Below are 17,578 nucleotides of genomic sequence, written 5' to 3'. Positions count from 1 at the left end.
ATAAAGAAATAGAATGACTCAGAGAAATTAGGTTAGACAGACAAATTTTAGTTAATGCTAACACCTGAAAATAGCTGTGACTCTAAAGAAAGTCTTTAGAGACCAAAGGAGCATTGTAGCTATGGCTTCATCCACATAAGTGTCTGTATTCACTCTTTTTTTTGTTTTTAACATCTTTATTGGAGTATAATTGCTTTACAATGGTGTGTTAGTTTCTGCTTTATAACAAAGTAAATCACTCTTTTAAGATCAGTAAAGGGGTTCACTGTAATGTACTTCTTCTGTACACTCTGAGTCATTTTGCAAACCAGTATTTCAATTACTGGTCTTGCCGCTTTTCTTTGGTAGCCCTACTAGGACAGGAATCAGTTAAGAGAGAACTAAAATGGCAACCTCTTGCATGTAGGCATGGATATTTCCACTACTAAAAGACATTTGGTTATTATGCTTGTCTTCACTTAACCATGTATCCGACTTGAGCATTTGATTCAAAAACCCCTGCAGAGAACGTCACCACCCTGTTGTTAGCACATTGACCCAACAGATAAAAAAGCATCAAAAAAAAAAAAAAAAGAATGAAAAATGATTTTCTCCTCTGGAGTCAGGTACTAGTAAAAGCATTAAAGGATTTTTAAAATCTTATGAGGATAAAAACTAGTAAAACAGTAAATAATTTTTCAAGTGGCTGCTAATATTTGGTATTCTTCCTAAAAGAGGAAGGCATGTGAGGAAAATGACATTCCACTTAAAAGAGTGTTTGTAAAACTGTCCAAATGTGTTTTAAAATGTCACCTTGGAATGTTCATTAAAACAGATTCTCAGGCCTCCTGTGAAGAGATTTTGATTCAGTAGTTGTTACTTCAGTATTAATAATGTCTTTGTTAATATAATCTAATGCTTAATAGGAATGCATAATAGCATCCTAATCAGGACCTAGGATCTTCAGAATGACTACTTATCATATCTACAGCTAACGCAACACTGAAAGGTTAGTTATATACTATAAAGGATGTTAGAAATAATTTTGTGCTCATGAAATTAGTGGTATCAAGAGTAATAAGTGACTAGAGAAAATTTGCTAGAACATGAACAAGATATATGAGTGGACAAGTACAACACTTGAATGCCATTGATGTAGTATGTAAGTCTAGGCCCCATTGGGTCTCAGTGGACCCAGCTGCCTGAACCAACAACAAAGATCACCAGTCCTGATATCATCAAAGCGTGTTTGAAGTGAGTCCTTCATTCAAGGTGCTGGGTGGTGAGCCTCACTTGCAGCAAGCCCTCCTGAAACTGCAGACAAGTCACATGACTATTTTGTGCCAATTTGCTACTAATGAATGTACAATGGAGGGGGTCTGATCAGAGACTTGCTTTCATTGAAACATATCTTTAGTAATTAGATTGTGAAGGCAGATTCCTATAGCCCCCGGATACGTCTAAAAAGGCTACCAATACCTACCAGCAGAGCTTGATATACGTTAGCAATCTAAATTGCACCAGGTCATCTCACAAAAGTAAGGGAGTGGATGAGACATGCATGTGTATTTTAATTCACATATATGTGAATCTGAGGCAGGTGATCTACAGATTGTACATTAAGAAACACGGGATTAAGAGAGGACATATTCAGTTGCAAATGTGTTTTAGAAATCTAGTCTTTGACAAAAGGGTTTGAGAGCTAACAGAATTATTTGGGGGAGTCAACAGAAAATGTTTTTAAATCTTCGGATAACTTTTAGGTAGATGGACTCCAACAAAGGTTGCATGAAACATCTTAAGATAAGGTGACTGATGTGACGGACCTTCACCTCCCTTAATATTTACATTTGAGAATTTATCTCCTTTCATGTTTACATGTGGGATTTAGTTTAATCTGTGGCAAGCAGATGTCTTTTACTCAATTGTTTGAATTTCAGGCCACATGCAATGACTTGAACTATTTTATTTTATTTCATGTATTTATATTATGTATTTACCTGAGAGTTAAAATCAAACTTTTTTTTGAGGCTGAAGTTAATCATTTACATTTGTGTAGTATTGTAAGGTTTATTAAGGATTATGCATGTTATTTTCTTTTGAGATGAAAAATATTGCTTAATTATGTCATCTGTTATAGAGGAGCTCATCAATTCCCTGAACAGTTATAGGAGATAAGACAAATATTATTTTGTCTGTTTTAAAAATAAATATAAAGATGGTACAATTAATCTGCACAAGTTACCCATTCATCCAGTAGAAGAGACTCCTAACAATTAGCTTAAAAGTGCACAAGCCATAAGAACCTGCTGTATAAAAAAAATAAATTAAATAAAATTCAAAAAAAATTTTTAATAAATATATTTTTTTAAAGTACACAGCCTATATTTTCAGTGTGTTCAGTATATATCACTCCAACCAGTAATTTCAATACGTATGACAATCAACTAGGTATATTTAAAATGTAATGTTTTCAAAAGCAAGAAATTGTAAGAAATTGAATGCCTCTATGCTGTGGATTAAAATAGTTACCTATGTAGAGTTGACTAGGTTAATAAAAAATATTCATTAGTGAATTTTAGAACTGCCTTCAAAAATAAAAATAAAATGTTCCAAGGCAGGAAATATAAGGTTGAAAGTTTTTCTTTTATTACAGTAATAAAATCCATGAGTTATGGATCTGTGAAATTTCTATGTCAAAATTTCAAACCACATTTCAAGAGTTAAGTTTTGATACTTACAAAGTGTCAAAAAAGTTGACACTTATAAAGACCAACGTTCTCACTCTCCCAGCAATGACTGACAGACACAAACGGGTCTCTTCATTCCTCCATTAATAGAACTGAGATAGGAAAGGCTCTTTTTCCTTAGTTCCAAATACGAACATGAGTTCACCTCCAGCAAAACTCATTCACACACCCCTGAGTTCAGACCAGTACGTTTGGGTGGGTGCAGTCCCTGATGAGTGTTTTTTCTTCTAAGTCTTTATAGAAATACAATAATTGAAGTTTAAAATGACCAATTAATTGTTCTCTCTAAAGTATTTATTGAACACCACTGTTTTCCATGCAGTGATTTAAAAAAATAAAATGCTCCATCATTATCCAGGTGTCATTATAGAGATGGTTATAGATATTAAGCAAGTAAACAAATGAATTTCAGTATGCAAAAAATATTAATAATTTCAGGATGCAACAAATGCTATGAAAGAAAGAAGACAGACTGAATTAATAGAGTGACTGAGAAGCAGGGGTATATTAAATTTAGACATCAGGAAACTTGTCTCTGAGGAGGTGAAATGTGAACCTGTGTAAAGTTCTGGATACAGAGGCATCCAGACAGAGGGGACAGCAAGTGCAAAAGTCCTAAAATGGGAACAAGCTTGGTATGGATGGAAACAAAGACATCCACTGGAAAGAATAAAGTTGGTAAGACATCTTGTTACAAGTGGAGAGAAAGACCAGTTTGGAAGAAATAATAACTGTGAAATCCTGATAAACCATCCTGCCATTTAAACTGATTCAGCAGAATTTCCAATTGTCTTACTGCAGAAATGTACAAGATAATATAACCATTTTCCATGACCCACTTCTCCACTAGAAATAAGCTTTCTCTTGTCACCCTAAACAATATCAATTCTGGGGAAGCAGGGAAATTAGGGAGCAAAGTGAGAGTTATGCCAAATTTAATAAACATGACACTTGATTTTCACTATGTATATTTCCTTATTTTAGGGCAAATATGGGTCCCAGGGAAACCACCTATCCTTATGGAATGCTAAGGATTATAGAAATGTATTGCCTTTTGGAATTTCTTTTCAGTGGTTAGACACAGCACTCTTTCACATTCCTAGTTCCTTCCATACCAAAGAATTATTTTTTAATTATAAATTTAAATTTGAAACTCATCATAATTTACTTGCCTGCATAAGAGTTCATGCTTTCAGTTTTAAAAGACTGAAGTAGGAATCAGAGGAAAATGTTCATTTAAGAGATTAGGAGGAAAAAAATTCATATAAGAAATGCTTAATATAATTTAAAATTAGCTAAACATGGTTTTCAAATTTTGTAAAACACTGAGAAAATGTCTCTGCTTTTTTGAAAACATTTCAGGGCCCTAAAAAATCTTCAACAAAGTTAGTTGATGCTACTCAATAAATAAATGTAATAAGCTATTAAGTAACTTTATGTATTTGTGTATTTATGTATGTATGTATTTATTTATTTTATTGGCCACAGGCCCATGTGGGATCTTAGTTCCCCAATCAGGGATTGAACCCTCAGCCCCTGCATTGGGAGAGCAGAGTCCCAACCACTGGACTGCCAGGGAAGTCCTATTAAGTAACTTTAAAGCAAATGTTTTATAGACAGCCTGTTAAAATGGTGGTGTAATAAAATAGAGAAGAGGATGTACTTATGGGTTTTAGAGGTAACCAGAAATGGATTCAAATCCTGACTCTTCTCCTTGAATTTTCTGAGCCTCAGTTATTCCTCTTTAAAAGTGGGGTGAGACTAACCTAACCCTTAGGTCTACTGTGAGAACTGAATTAAGTTATTATTTTAAAGGATCTGACAGATGGTAATTATTCAATGAACAAAAGTCTTTTCTAGCCTTCTTCAGTACCCCTAGATGAGTGCACAGTGAAATAGCTCTTCTTAATAATAATAGTAAATCTTTTATCACTTTTCATAATTCTTTTTGCTTGTGTGTTTGTTGCAAGAATTTTATGTATTGTGAAAGAAGGTCAAGAGATAAAATTATGGCATATGGTTAAAGGGAAAGTTAATATTAACATTTTATCTTTAAATATTTTTTTCAGTAAATATTTGGCCTCTTAAAATTCCATTTCATAAGGTAAAGGAAGAAATCTTTCTTTCCCTTCTACCCTCAGCCCATTAATACATTTTCATCAAATTTGCAAATTAAACCAATGTAATTATTAAAATTAAACATTCTGCACATCATTCTTTCAACATTTAAAAATCTCTATTTAAAGTACTACAATTGTTTTCTCCATATTATTGACATATAATTGGCATATAACTTGATACTTCTAAGGGTTACCAATTAGCCAATTCTCTATCAAAATTATTTACGTAGTTTTACATTACTTTTTTAAAAACTATAGGTTTTTCCATCAGCCTACTTGCTCCTGATTCAATTCCATGTACATACGGATTTATTTGGAATATTCTAACAGGGAAAAAAAAAACCTTCTTCAATATGTGTTTATATACTTGATGGTTTTAGGGAATAAACTGTTTAGATTAGAAGAGCAGAGGCTGTATAGACTGAACTCCTTGGTATGCAAAAGCAGTCCAAAGATCACAGGCCTAGAAAAGTATACTGTGAGGAGACTACAGGTGAAAGTAAAGAGAACACAAAGTGAGACATATTGGATTTAGTACAGATATTAAGCTGAAAGAGGCAAAGTTTGTAAGCAGAAAAAGAGGGATAAAAGTAAATGGGAGGAGTGTTATGTTAGGACTTAAACCATAGGTGCTCATTAAATTTTACATCCTTTCTCTATATAGTTTTCTGCTTGTAGATGTACACAAACACACCCTGGGTACATAATGGAATAAAGGGTCATAATGGTTAGGGTTCAAGGTAATTTAGTACCTAAAACTTTAAATAAAATACAATCCCATATGTATGTTAAAATATTCATGTGATGAATTATCACATAATCATGTAATGAAAAGGAAGTTGTCCTTTTTACCAAATAGGTTGATTAATATAGTAGTTAGATTTAAAGTTACTTTTAACAAAGTAGCAATTAGGAGGCATCTGGCAAAGAGTTGCCTGTTTCTATCACTCCATGAGCTTCTGGCCAACCTGAGACTCTGGGTCTAGAATGAAGTAGCCCAAGGGTCAAGTCTGACTACTGGTCATCTTAAGCCAGACCAGACCAGATTAACCAATCCAATCCTCCAGAAAACAGAATCAAGTTGAGGTCAATGGGCATTTGTTGATAGTGGAAGGTTAAGAAAGAGTACAAGCTTTGGAGTTAGACAGATCTAAGTTTAAACCCTAGGCTTGTAAGATATAAGCAGCCACTTACAAGCTTTGCATAGCCCTGAGGAATTGCCTTCAATTTCCTCTTATGTGGAATACACATTCTAATGCCTAATTTGGTTATTGTGAGAATTAAATGAATTACTGCATATAAACTGTTTAGCCTAGCATTTGAGTAATACTGGACCTTTAATAAATGGTACCTTTAAAAAGAGTTCCCTTTTAAGTAATAGTTTCTTCTGCCTACTAAAGTGTGGAATGGAAGCTTGGGCCTCTTCCAACTTTGTTCAAGAGCCATACATAGTCCATCTGCATCTGAGCTAGTTGGCTATCATTAGCCAAAAGGGACAAACAATGTGCCTCTGGTCAGCCTTGCTAAAAATTGTGCCAGATTCACTTATTTCAGAAAGCCTAGGTAACTCAGAAAATTCCAGAGTGTGAAAGGGAGTATGACTACCAAGGCATGGAAATCAGTCATTACTATGGAAGCTTATATTTTCTGATTGTGTTTCCTCTGAGCACATTAAGAGCCTTGGAAATATGGACCTAGGCAGTCTGACACATACTAATTTGTTTTCTTTGCCTCCTTGAAAAGTCCTGTAGATCTTCTCATCACTCAACAGGTGGCAAGTCTCACCTTGGTCCAAGCTTAAATTGGACTTAAGAGAATTGTGGGCATAGAAAGAGAATTAGGGATCATCCACCTCATAGCTCACCCAGTGTGGCATTCAGCAGAGGTGTAGTAAAGAAAACAACTGGACTTGGAGGCTCAAGTCTTGGCTTCTTGGCTTCTTGCTAGTTGTGGTGAAGACCCTCAACATCTCTCAGCCACAAGATGATAATTCTCACTGTATAGGATTTATGAGTGTAGTGGTGATGGTAAAATAACATAATATGAAAGTGCTCTATAAATTGTATAGAACTATACAGAAGAAAGCCTTCTATTCCAGTAGACCTGTATTTGATGTGTAAAATAAATATTGGAACATATTTAATTTCAATATTAATAAAATCTTCTCCATTTATTAATCCCAACTCCTTTAAAAATGGACTTTATTCTCATCATGTGTTTTTGAAATGTACCATTATGAATAATATATATTACAAATAATTAGTGATTCTGTTACCTGATTTTAAATTAACATCATGATACTTGTTCTGATCAGCCTGTAAACACGCAAATTATTCTTCTTACTAAATTACAGTTGCTAGTATTGCTTAAGTGTCCAGCAAGGGTAAAAATTAGAAATCTCAAGTGCACAGTCATTTTCAGTTAGAAATTCAAAGAATCATATATGATAATAGTCAGCCATATCTTCTACTAACATGAGAGAAACAGCGCTTGGCTTTATAAAAGCTAAGGTTTCCATATTTCTCTCTTACAATATAAGAAAATAAAACAATTGGAACTGACCTTGCCCTTGTGGGCTTCTTTTACAATATCTTTTTTTTTTTACATGCATATACTTCCTGATAGGTAGAGATGATGAAATAGTAACCTATTAAGGACAGAGACGGTTCTATAAAAACCCACAAGTTGTGGTTTCAGTTGTCTACTGCACATTCAGTTGCAGTTAGTTATTTCCGGTATTATCTTTGTTTTCAGAAAAAGAAAACTAAGTAGAAGATAATGGCAAGTCCTGACTGGGGATATGATGGTGAAAATGGTAAACATTCTTCTGTTCATGTAGATCAAATAACAGCCTCTTCCCTTTTCCAATAAAAGAGATTTTGAGCACTTAAAGTACCTATGTAGTCATAGATTAATGGTTTGGTTTGCCTGACTTTGAATTATAATAGCTCTGCATGTATTTTTAGCAGTTGTCCTTTGGGTCATTGTTGTCTACAAAATGCATTCTGTCTCTCTTCCTCTCTCTCCCTCTGTCTCTCTCTCCATATGTGTATATGAAAAATCTATTGCTATAACGGTAAAATATGTATAGTCTGATCCCACAGACTATGAGCATATTATTTGTATTGACAAATACACCATTTTATAGTATAGCATAGAAAAGGGGCATTCTCAAACACTGAAGTTCCATTAAGTTAAACAGAATATCATTTAAGATCCTCAGTAAATCCTAATCTAATAAACAAAGTTATATTCCTAAAACATTGGATTTGATCAAGTTTTGATTGTAAGTGTATGTTTGTCCTGGTAGGTCCTGAACAGTGGGGCAAGCTGTACCCCATCGCAAATGGAAATAACCAATCTCCCATCGACATCAAAACCAGTGAAACCAAACATGATGCCTCTCTCAAACCTATCAGTGTCTCCTACAGTCCAGACACAGCCAAAGAAATCATCAATGTGGGACATTCCTTCCATGTAAACTTTGAGGACAATGATAATCGATCAGGTGAGCCAAAAGACCCTTCTAATTTTTCTTCGACTTTACTTGGGAAATTAAAACAATAGGGCTTTAAGAAACACAAACGACCATCTGCAGTCTTTTGTGTACATGTGTAACGTTGCTGGAATCTGGTAAGGCATCTTGAATATCTAGAAAATTTACAAGTGGTAAAGATGATTTTGGGGACTCCCAGATCTGTCTTTTTTCAGTCCTTCTCCTTTTCAGGGACACTATTCCATTTCTTCTTGTTTCCATTGTCTTTTTGCTCACTTCACACCCTCTGAATAAACAGTAGCTTTTCAAAAAGGTCTATGGACCATCATGAATATAAAAACTGAAAAGGTAAATATTTTCTAATCGAGATGAGGGTGGAGGAGCCTAGTAGGGAAGAAAAACAGAGGTGAAGAATATATTTATTTGTGTGACCAGAAAAATGGCTCCGTAACTGTGAAGTGACAGTAAGAAAATGGTCTTGTGTGCATCTTGCATGGAACAATTCTGTGCATAAGTATACTTGTCTATATTCCCCTCTCCTTACTAGGCCATAGTACTGAATTATCTTCATATCCCAGAATCTAGCACATAGTAAAATTTTCAAAACTGTTTACTGAATAATTTATTAAATGACAATTCCATAAAACAACTCTACTGACAAAAGGCAAAATCTGTTTTAGCACTTTCCTACAAGGTTATGAGCCTAAATTTTAGACACCTTGCAGCTATGTCCATTGTTAGGATTAGGTCTTGTATTATGTGTGTTTTATTAATCATATGATTGGATAGACTCTCTAAAGAAACATGGTCATTCAATGTTAGAATTTTAAAAGTGACCTTACTGTTCTGCTGGAATATTCTTTTGGTCCCTGGCTAGGAATTCTCAACAAAGCTGTCAAGATACCCTCTTGTGTCCTGATCAGTTACAAGGTATGTGTTGAGTAATTTGTTACTAAAAATAAATTACTAAAGATTTTGATGCATACTGCCCACTACTGTCTTTGTTAAAAGAATGAATGAATGAACTTGCAAATTAAAGCAGATTCAAGGAAAGCCATGTAATCATATAATTCACTCATTTTCCAATATGCTTTCTTGAAGGCAGAAAAAGGTAAAATTACAGCTCATGTGCTGAGAATTATATATAATTCATGCACTATCGTAGGGTGCACCATACATATGAAGACCATCATTGTGGATGTGGGGAAAAAAACCAACAAGATGGAAACTTTGGTGCTACTGTTTGTTTTCATTTCTACTCAATCCAATTTAATGTTAGTTTATATTAAATGCAAAGATAAGCTGGAGCTTATGATTGTAACACTAACAGTAGTTTCCTTTTTCTTCTAGTGCTGAAAGGCGGTCCTCTCTCTGAAAGCTATAGGCTCCATCAGTTCCATTTTCACTGGGGTGTCAAAGATGACTATGGTTCTGAGCACTTGGTGGATGGAGTCAAATATTCTGCAGAGGTAAGGTAGCTTAACGAGTGAGCGAGAACTACACTGAGAGTCCTCCCAGAAGCAGCTCCCTTATAACATCAGACTCCATTCTAATGGCTCCAAAGGAATGAGCATTCTGGTCCCTGAAAAGCACTCCCAGGCTCCATTAAAATAAAATACAGACACACTGTGTTTGGCAATAGAGGGAAATTTTCATGTGAAAGAGGCAGGTGAACTTGGAGTCAGACTCATGAACCCCAGAATACTCTTTCATTTCAGAATGCCTTGAAAAGTTATCTTGATGTCAGGCTAGCCTCAAGGGGAAATGCTGCTCTCCTTTTAAAACTCCGACCTCCAAATGGAACACACCATCATTCTCTTCTTATTTAAATGTTCAAGTTTGGACACACCAGTAGCATAGGTGTAGCTAGGCTGGAACACTTCAGTAAGACTCTACTAAGAGTGCAAATTTAATCACAGGAGTCATCACAGAGTAGCATACTCTAGATGAGGGTTTGAGGTTCCCTGGCTCAGGCCACTACCCTCTGGCCTCTTGATTCATCCCCACATGGAAGTTTGTGATCCAATTCAAGACATTCTGTCTGTATATCCATAGGAAAATAAAGAACATTTGCATCAAACTGTCAACAGAGGGTATGGGAGACTAAAAACAAAGAACTTTTGCTCTTCATATGTATGAATATACAATACATTTGTACCAATATAGACTGGTTGGCTTTTTTATTTTACTTTTATAAAATGAGTTCGTAATACATATAGTTTTCCAACATGCTTTTTTTTCACTTACCAATTTATCATGATCATTTTTTCAAGTCTGTAGTTTTAATTGCACCTCTTCTTTTACTGTCTGTACAATATTTCAGTGTATGCATATGTTAGAATTTATTAACTGAGCCTTACATATGGACAATTACAATGCCTTTTCCTTTTTGTTCTGTTCTTTTTGCTTTTACCAAAAAAAAAAAAATGCTGCAATAAATACATCTGTACATGTATCTTACACCCTAGTGAAAGCAATTATGTAGGGCAGATTTTCATAAGAGGGATTGTTAGGTACAGGGTTATGCATTTTTCATTTTAATAGAGGATTTGGGAATAGTATAACTTACTTTATGTTACATTGTAAAGCCAGGCTAATGACTTTCAATGTTGCAGAAATCCATTAAATGTATTTTTCCTATTTCTCCTTCATAAAATTGAAGGTGGACTAAAATCAAATGGGCTGAAAGCCTAAATTAGTATTAGTAGCATCTTTGGGGGAGGACATTTGGTTGTATTTAATTAAGAAATATAAACTGGTGATTCTCTCATTTAATTTGAGAAAAATAAAATTAATCCAGGGTAGAGACGACAGGCACTTAGCCACAAAGTTCAACATATGACAGGTGGTGGGATGGAGGATGGAAGGGAGAGCAGGAGAGAGGGAGACGTGGGGAGAAAGAGAGAGAGAAGAGACAAAGAAGAGGGGAAGAGGGGAGGGGCGGGGAGGGTAGGGGAAGAGAGGGCAAGGGAGGGGAGGCAAGAGAAGGAAAGGGAAGGGAAGGGAGGAGAAGGGAAGGGAAGGGAAAGGAAGGGAAGGGAAGGTCAGGAAAAGATTTTTTCAGAACTGGTATTTGAGTTCAGCCTTAATTCAAGTCAAAATACTGCTGTTGAGAGATTATGGGGAAGGACACCCCAGAGAAAATCAGCAGCTAATGCAAAGACTCAAAGTTGTGAACCAAGTGAAGGGGTATAATCTATGAGATGTGCTGAAAGATGGATGTTGATAAATGGAGAAAAGTATGAAATTAATGACAACTGTTGTATTTTTTGGTTGAGCAATTAGATGGTGGTGCCTTTTCCTAAGAAGGGAAAATGAAACAGGTCTGGCAAGGAGGAAGTCAAGAGTTCTAGTTTGGCCATATTAAGTTTGAGACTCATATTAAACATCCATCTGGAGATATCAAGAAAGTATCAAGAAGACATACACACATACTTGGGTATACAAGTCTAGAGTTCCACAGAGAGGTTAGGCTGGAGATGTTGGCTTGAGATGTGTCTGGATATGCCCAAGAGAATCTGTCCTTGGCCAAGACTCCAGATACTTCAGGAACCCCTTCTCATAAAGTTACTAAGTACCTCAAGTGAGAGAAAATTAAGTTTTTGTCCCCAAACTAGTTAGCCAGAATTCCTGATCTTCTTATATCAAAGTTTTTTTGAAAAAAGGAGTAATATTGAATAGTTATGATATTGTGAGAAAAGACATTTTACTTACTGGTTCCAGTATGTGCACTTGCCCACTCTGTTCAGCACACAGATAACTCTTCTTAAGAGTGAGGACATAGCCCTTTCCATGCCCTGGATGAAGGGTCACATAAGTTTTATCTATCAAAGCCAAGATATATCTTTATATATTAACAAGTTAATGTCTAACTTACTTTTTACTTTCACAATGGTATAAATAACTACTCAACCACATTGTCATTTTTAGCTTCATATAGTTCACTGGAATTCTGCGAAGTACTCCAGCTTTGCTGAAGCTGCCTCACAGGCTGATGGTTTGGCACTTATTGGTGTTTTGATGAAGGTGAGTTATAGAGAGTTACAGAGCTCTGCTAAAACTATTTCTTACCAATCAGACCTCAAAATAGGATGAAATAAGGCAAAAGAATATTTGAGCCCTTTTTTTTTTTGGAAAGTTCCCCTTCTACTAATGGCTGACCACAGGTGAACAAACAGTTCCCTAGTGTATTTTAGTTTGTTTTCTCTTGACTTTTCCCACTTGAAGAGAGAAATAAATTTCAGGTAGAGATGAAATGAGAAGGTGTTGAAGGTGAAGCTAATTTTTTTTTTTCAGCTCTTCCAAAGTCCCTTTCTTCTAAACTTCCTACCTCATAGAGTCAGGAGTTTATCAGTTTAGTGTTTCATAAGAAAAATATATTAAGAGGATTTTTGTCCCATAAAGAAAGTTCAATTGATATTTAAAATGGAAGATTTGTTCACGTCCTCTGTAGGAGAGTCCCTGAAAAGTTCTATAGGGAAGTTATTATTAAAGTGGGTATATTTGGGTGACTAACTTTTGGAATTATAGTGATTCTAGTTAACCTTTATTGAACACTAACAACATGACATTCATTGTACTAATTATAATTAATAGAACAAAAAGTAGGTTTGTTTTTGTATTACAGTTTTGTTAAATTCCTATATTTTGACTTGCATATTTTTTCTTCAGTTACTGTTTTTAATTGAAAAAAATTAACTAAATAGGATTTGACTTGATAACAATTTTTATCTCACACTTTATTTTTTTTAATCTCCAGGTGGGTCAGGCCAACCCAAACCTGCAGAAAGTACTTGATGCCCTAAAAGCAGTTAAAACTAAGGTAAATAGACTAATTAAGTTAGTTTAAATCAGAGAACAAGAATCCGCAGAACTACAGAAGTCATTTAATTGCATATTTGATGTTAGGAGTAGGAAGGCCGAAGCACAAACTACCAATCTGAAAATCAAGGTACTACTTAGATGTTCCTTGCTTCTGAAAAGGTCTCTGACTCAGATATTTGTTTTATTTTAGTTTTGTTTTTCATAGTTATTGGTCATCTATTTTGGCAGGATGAAGCCTGTAGAAGAATGGGTTTCATAGCTGTTCAAATTTGTTTAAAAACTATAACCAACTAAAATGTGAACTTTTTACATCATGGGGAAAGACATCTTTATTTTTTATCAATACAAAAATACAGAAGTTAAGGGTATTGTTTTAAAATCCCTTTAATATGCAGTGTCTGATAACCATGATTCCCCCTGTCAGCTTAAAAAATATATATATATATGGATTTTATGATATATTTAACCTTAGCTTTACTGTTTTAATAGTAAATAGTTAAATCATATGTCAGAGATATGTCATTTTCTTTCATTGTATTTTTATATAAAATAAATCTAGTTCATGTTGAGTCTAAAAAAATTAATCTTCAAATGGATATATTATAAAGTGGAAAGTCTGAAGATAAATAAGCACTCAACTCAGGAATATAAAATATATGAAAAGAAAATAGAAGGAAATAATTAATGAAGATGAAGCAAAACATTAATAAAATAAGAAAGAAAATGAATATATACAAGGTAAAATTTTATTACTAAAATGAAAAGTTGATTCTTTGGATAAAAACAACCAAAAAACACACTTTTGGCAAGTTTGATGATGGAAAAAAAGGTACACATACAAAAAATTTATTAGAATTAAGGAATTGGGTCATAATTAAAGATGTGGTAAAAAGTTTTAAAAGAGAAAAATTTGTACACTTGACCCTTGAACAACATGGGTTTGAACTGCACAGGTCCACTTATTCATGGATTTTTTTTTGATAAATACATGCTATAGCACTACAAAATTGGCACTTAATTGAATCTGCTGATGCACAACTGTGGTTCTGAGGGATGACCATAAAGTTATACGTGGATTTTTGACTGTGCAGGGGTTCAGCACTCCTAACCCCCACATTGTTTAAGGGTCAGCTGTATAATACTATACCAGTAAATTTGAAAATTTAGATTAAAAGGATGAATTTCTAGGAAAATGCAGAGAAACTGACTCAAAATGTGTTGAAAGCCTAAACAGATCAAGAATCTAAAAAGAAATTGAAAAAATCGTATCTAGTGAAAGAAAACTCTAGGCCCAGACCACTTTATGGGGAAGTGTTACACAACTTTTAAGAAACAATCATGCCACTGTTAACTAAACTGCTCAGATGAGGGGACAGAAATCTTTATTTTGATTTAATTAAATGAAACCTAATACCCAAACTGGGTAAGAACACCACAAAAAGGAAATCATAGGCTAATCTTTCTTAGGAATATAGCTAAAATAAATATTAAAATCAGTTACAGCAAATCATATTCAACAGTATATTAAAAGAGCAATGTTTCCAAACTAGTAGACTTTATTTCCAGGATGCAAGGATAGTTTGATATTAGACTATCTTCCAATATAAGTCATTACAGTAACAAATTAAAGATGAGAAACCATATTACAAACTTGTTAGATGCTTGAAAAGCATTTGATAAAAATTCAATGCCAATTCCTGAAGATAAAAAAAAAGAAAGAAGTCTCTGAAAACTTATTGAGCTTAAGAAAGAGTATCACATACCAACCTGGATCAAACATCAAACTTAGTAGTGAAATATTTGAAGCCTTTCAATTTCAATCAAGAACAAGACCAGGGTGTCAACTGTGACCACCACAACTGACCATTACAATAAATGTCCTAATCAATGTAATAAAGAAAGGAAATAAATAAGAGTACATTTTTGGATAAATATTAGGGAAACAAAGACAAGTCTATCCTCAAGTGCAGAGGATATGATCATTGACATCGACCTGGAAAATACAAATCAAACAGGTAAAAAACAGAATTAATACACAAGTTTAATAAAGTTGACTACATAAAATATTATTACAAATATCAATTCATTTTCTATACACCAATATAACCAATCAGAAAAGAAAATACGAATAAATAGAATGAAGATAAAACATACCAATATGCATGTCAATAAATATCTTTACCACTGGAACAGTATCTGGTATCATTCCTAGAGAAGCAATAAATGTTTTATACTGGAAATTAACTATTTTTTAAAAGAATACAGATAATAAAAACTTTTTGAATCTTTGCTTATCTTCAACCAAATGAAGAAGGAGGCCGATTGCTCAGTCAAAATTCCAGTGTAGCATATTTTCAATCTTCTATTACTTTTATTGTTTATATCCACAAACACACCAGTCATGAAATACTATATAGTAGAAAAATTGATTAAAATTTTAGCTAAGATCTATCTACCAAATAATATAACATATATGTCATATATGTAATGATGCAAATAGTTTATATCATGATATAATAATATATTACTTTTCTTTTCCTTTCAGGGCAAAAAAGCCCCATTCACAAATTTTGACCCTTCTGTTCTCCTTCCTTCATCCCGGGATTACTGGACCTACCATGGCTCTCTGACTCATCCTCCTCTTTATGAGAGTATAATCTGGATCATCTTTAAGGGAAACATCAGTATTAGCTCAGAACAGGTAGAGTATCAAAGGTGAATGAGTGAGCATTAGAAGTGCAAAGCAGGAATACCATTTCAATTCATAGTATTATTGGGGGAAATTATTATTTCAATTAGATTTTGAAGAGTTCATTTTCCCTTCCAACTGAAAAAGATTTATTTGTGACATAAGGTCTATTGAATAATCAAAAATAAAAGTGTATTTATAAACACTTTTTTTACTTTATGTAGAAAAATTATATGAGATTCAGAACTCTTGCTATTCTTTTTGCCTTAATAAGGAAAAATCCAACTTTGTTAAATATCTTCCTAAGAGTTTCAAAAACAAGAAAAAACTGGCACTAGAAGTACTATTAAGACTTTGGGGAATTGTGACTCTCAAATGGCATATTTTGATAGCTGACATGGGTTTTTGTTCTTTTTTGAAACTTAAGCTCGTAAATATTCAACAAAATATCTCATTAATTATTGTTTATAATTATGAAAATAGTAACTACCAATGATTGAGCAACTACTTTTATTAGGTTACTTATGTACGTTTTGTCAGTCAATTCTCATAACAAGCCTTTAGGGCAAGTGGTGTGACCTATTGGTAACTAACACTTCTTGAGCATATGCCATATGCCAAACACCATTCTAAGAACTTTACATGTATTGACCCATTTAGTCTTCACAACAATGCAATGAAATAGTACTATATGGAAATTGAGGCACCAAGCAGGTAAGTCTCTTACCCAAGAGTGAGAAAGCTGGTATTCTAATCCAGTCAATCATCGATAATTTAAACCAAATGCCTAGTGCAAAGAAATGTGAAGGAATTTTTGGCTTCCTCCCTTCGTATCTGTGAACCACTGCAGTCTTCAACCTGATTTTCTAAATATCAGTGCATCAATTATACTAGAAGCAAAGTGTTTTGTGTAAATTTAATAGCTTTTGACTATTTAAATATTTTATCCTCCCTCCAAGCTGGCACAGTTCCGCAGTCTTCTATCAAATGTCGAAGGTGATAAAGAAGTCCCCATTAAGCACAACAACCGACCACCCCAGCCTCTGAAGGGCAGAACAGTGAAAGCTTCATTCTGATGGGCACAAGAAGAAATTTATCCTCCCTCAAGGAGGGAGGCTCTGCTTCTGATGTAATCCAATAAAGCAAGTTTTAACAAGTTTATTTTAATACTAGTAAGACAGCCTACTTTCAAATTTAATCTGCAGAACTAAAAAGCTTTAATTTTTATTCTTAATGCTTAACTCAAATAGTAATCTGTAAGTTTACAAAACTTGTGCTTAAATTCAAGTCTATTTTGTTGAATTCTTTATAACACAATTAATTTCTTAGTGATTTGTACTTAATTTCTTAGTTATTTGTATCTCTTTCCATTTTATTCATTTTAATTGAACTAATAAAATAATTGTATCCTTGTCTTCTTGTCTATTATGTACTCTATTTTTAAAAGGCATTAGGTTTCTACCTCATTTACATTTAAGAATTTTAAATGCTTTATTTGCAACATTATTTTGCCTCAAATGTAATAACCTAAGAGTAGCTTGAGATGAAATGTTGAGAATTCATTTGCTTACTCTTGAAGACAAAGACAGCTAGGATGACAATGGATTTAATATTATTATGCTGGGCCCATGTTGCTACCATTTGTATACTCTGTGATAAAAATGATATATTTCATATAGGAAATGATGCTTCTGGTTATTGCTTCCACTCCCCACCCCCC

The 17,578-nt window shown here is 34.0% G+C and overlaps 1 protein-coding gene across 3 annotated transcripts; it reads left to right on the top strand.

Annotated features, from left to right (window-relative positions):
- Positions 1-7,570: 7,570 nt before the first annotated feature.
- Positions 7,571-17,273, top strand: CA1 (carbonic anhydrase 1). 3 transcript variants are annotated; one of them, XM_065895013.1, is made up of 7 exons: positions 7,571-7,664; positions 8,160-8,357; positions 9,696-9,814; positions 12,276-12,371; positions 13,105-13,167; positions 15,715-15,870; positions 16,818-17,273. In XM_065895013.1, exons 1-7 carry the CDS (start codon positions 7,628-7,630, stop codon positions 16,932-16,934), a joined length of 786 nt encoding a protein of 261 aa, XP_065751085.1. In that variant the 5' UTR covers positions 7,571-7,627; the 3' UTR covers positions 16,935-17,273. The 3 variants fall into 3 exon arrangements, with proteins under 3 accessions (XP_065751085.1, XP_065751086.1, XP_065751087.1); XM_065895014.1 differs by lacking the exon at positions 8,160-8,357 and having other exon boundaries at positions 7,628-7,664; positions 16,818-16,934; XM_065895015.1 differs by lacking the exons at positions 8,160-8,357; positions 9,696-9,814 and having other exon boundaries at positions 7,650-7,664; positions 16,818-16,934.
- The last annotated feature ends 305 nt before the right edge of the window (positions 17,274-17,578 follow it).

The sequence above is a fragment of the Phocoena phocoena genome, chromosome 17, assembly GCF_963924675.1.
Source record: "Phocoena phocoena chromosome 17, mPhoPho1.1, whole genome shotgun sequence".
Classification (NCBI taxonomy): Eukaryota; Metazoa; Chordata; class Mammalia; order Artiodactyla; family Phocoenidae; genus Phocoena; species Phocoena phocoena.
This window is presented reverse-complemented; position numbering and strand designations above follow the sequence as displayed.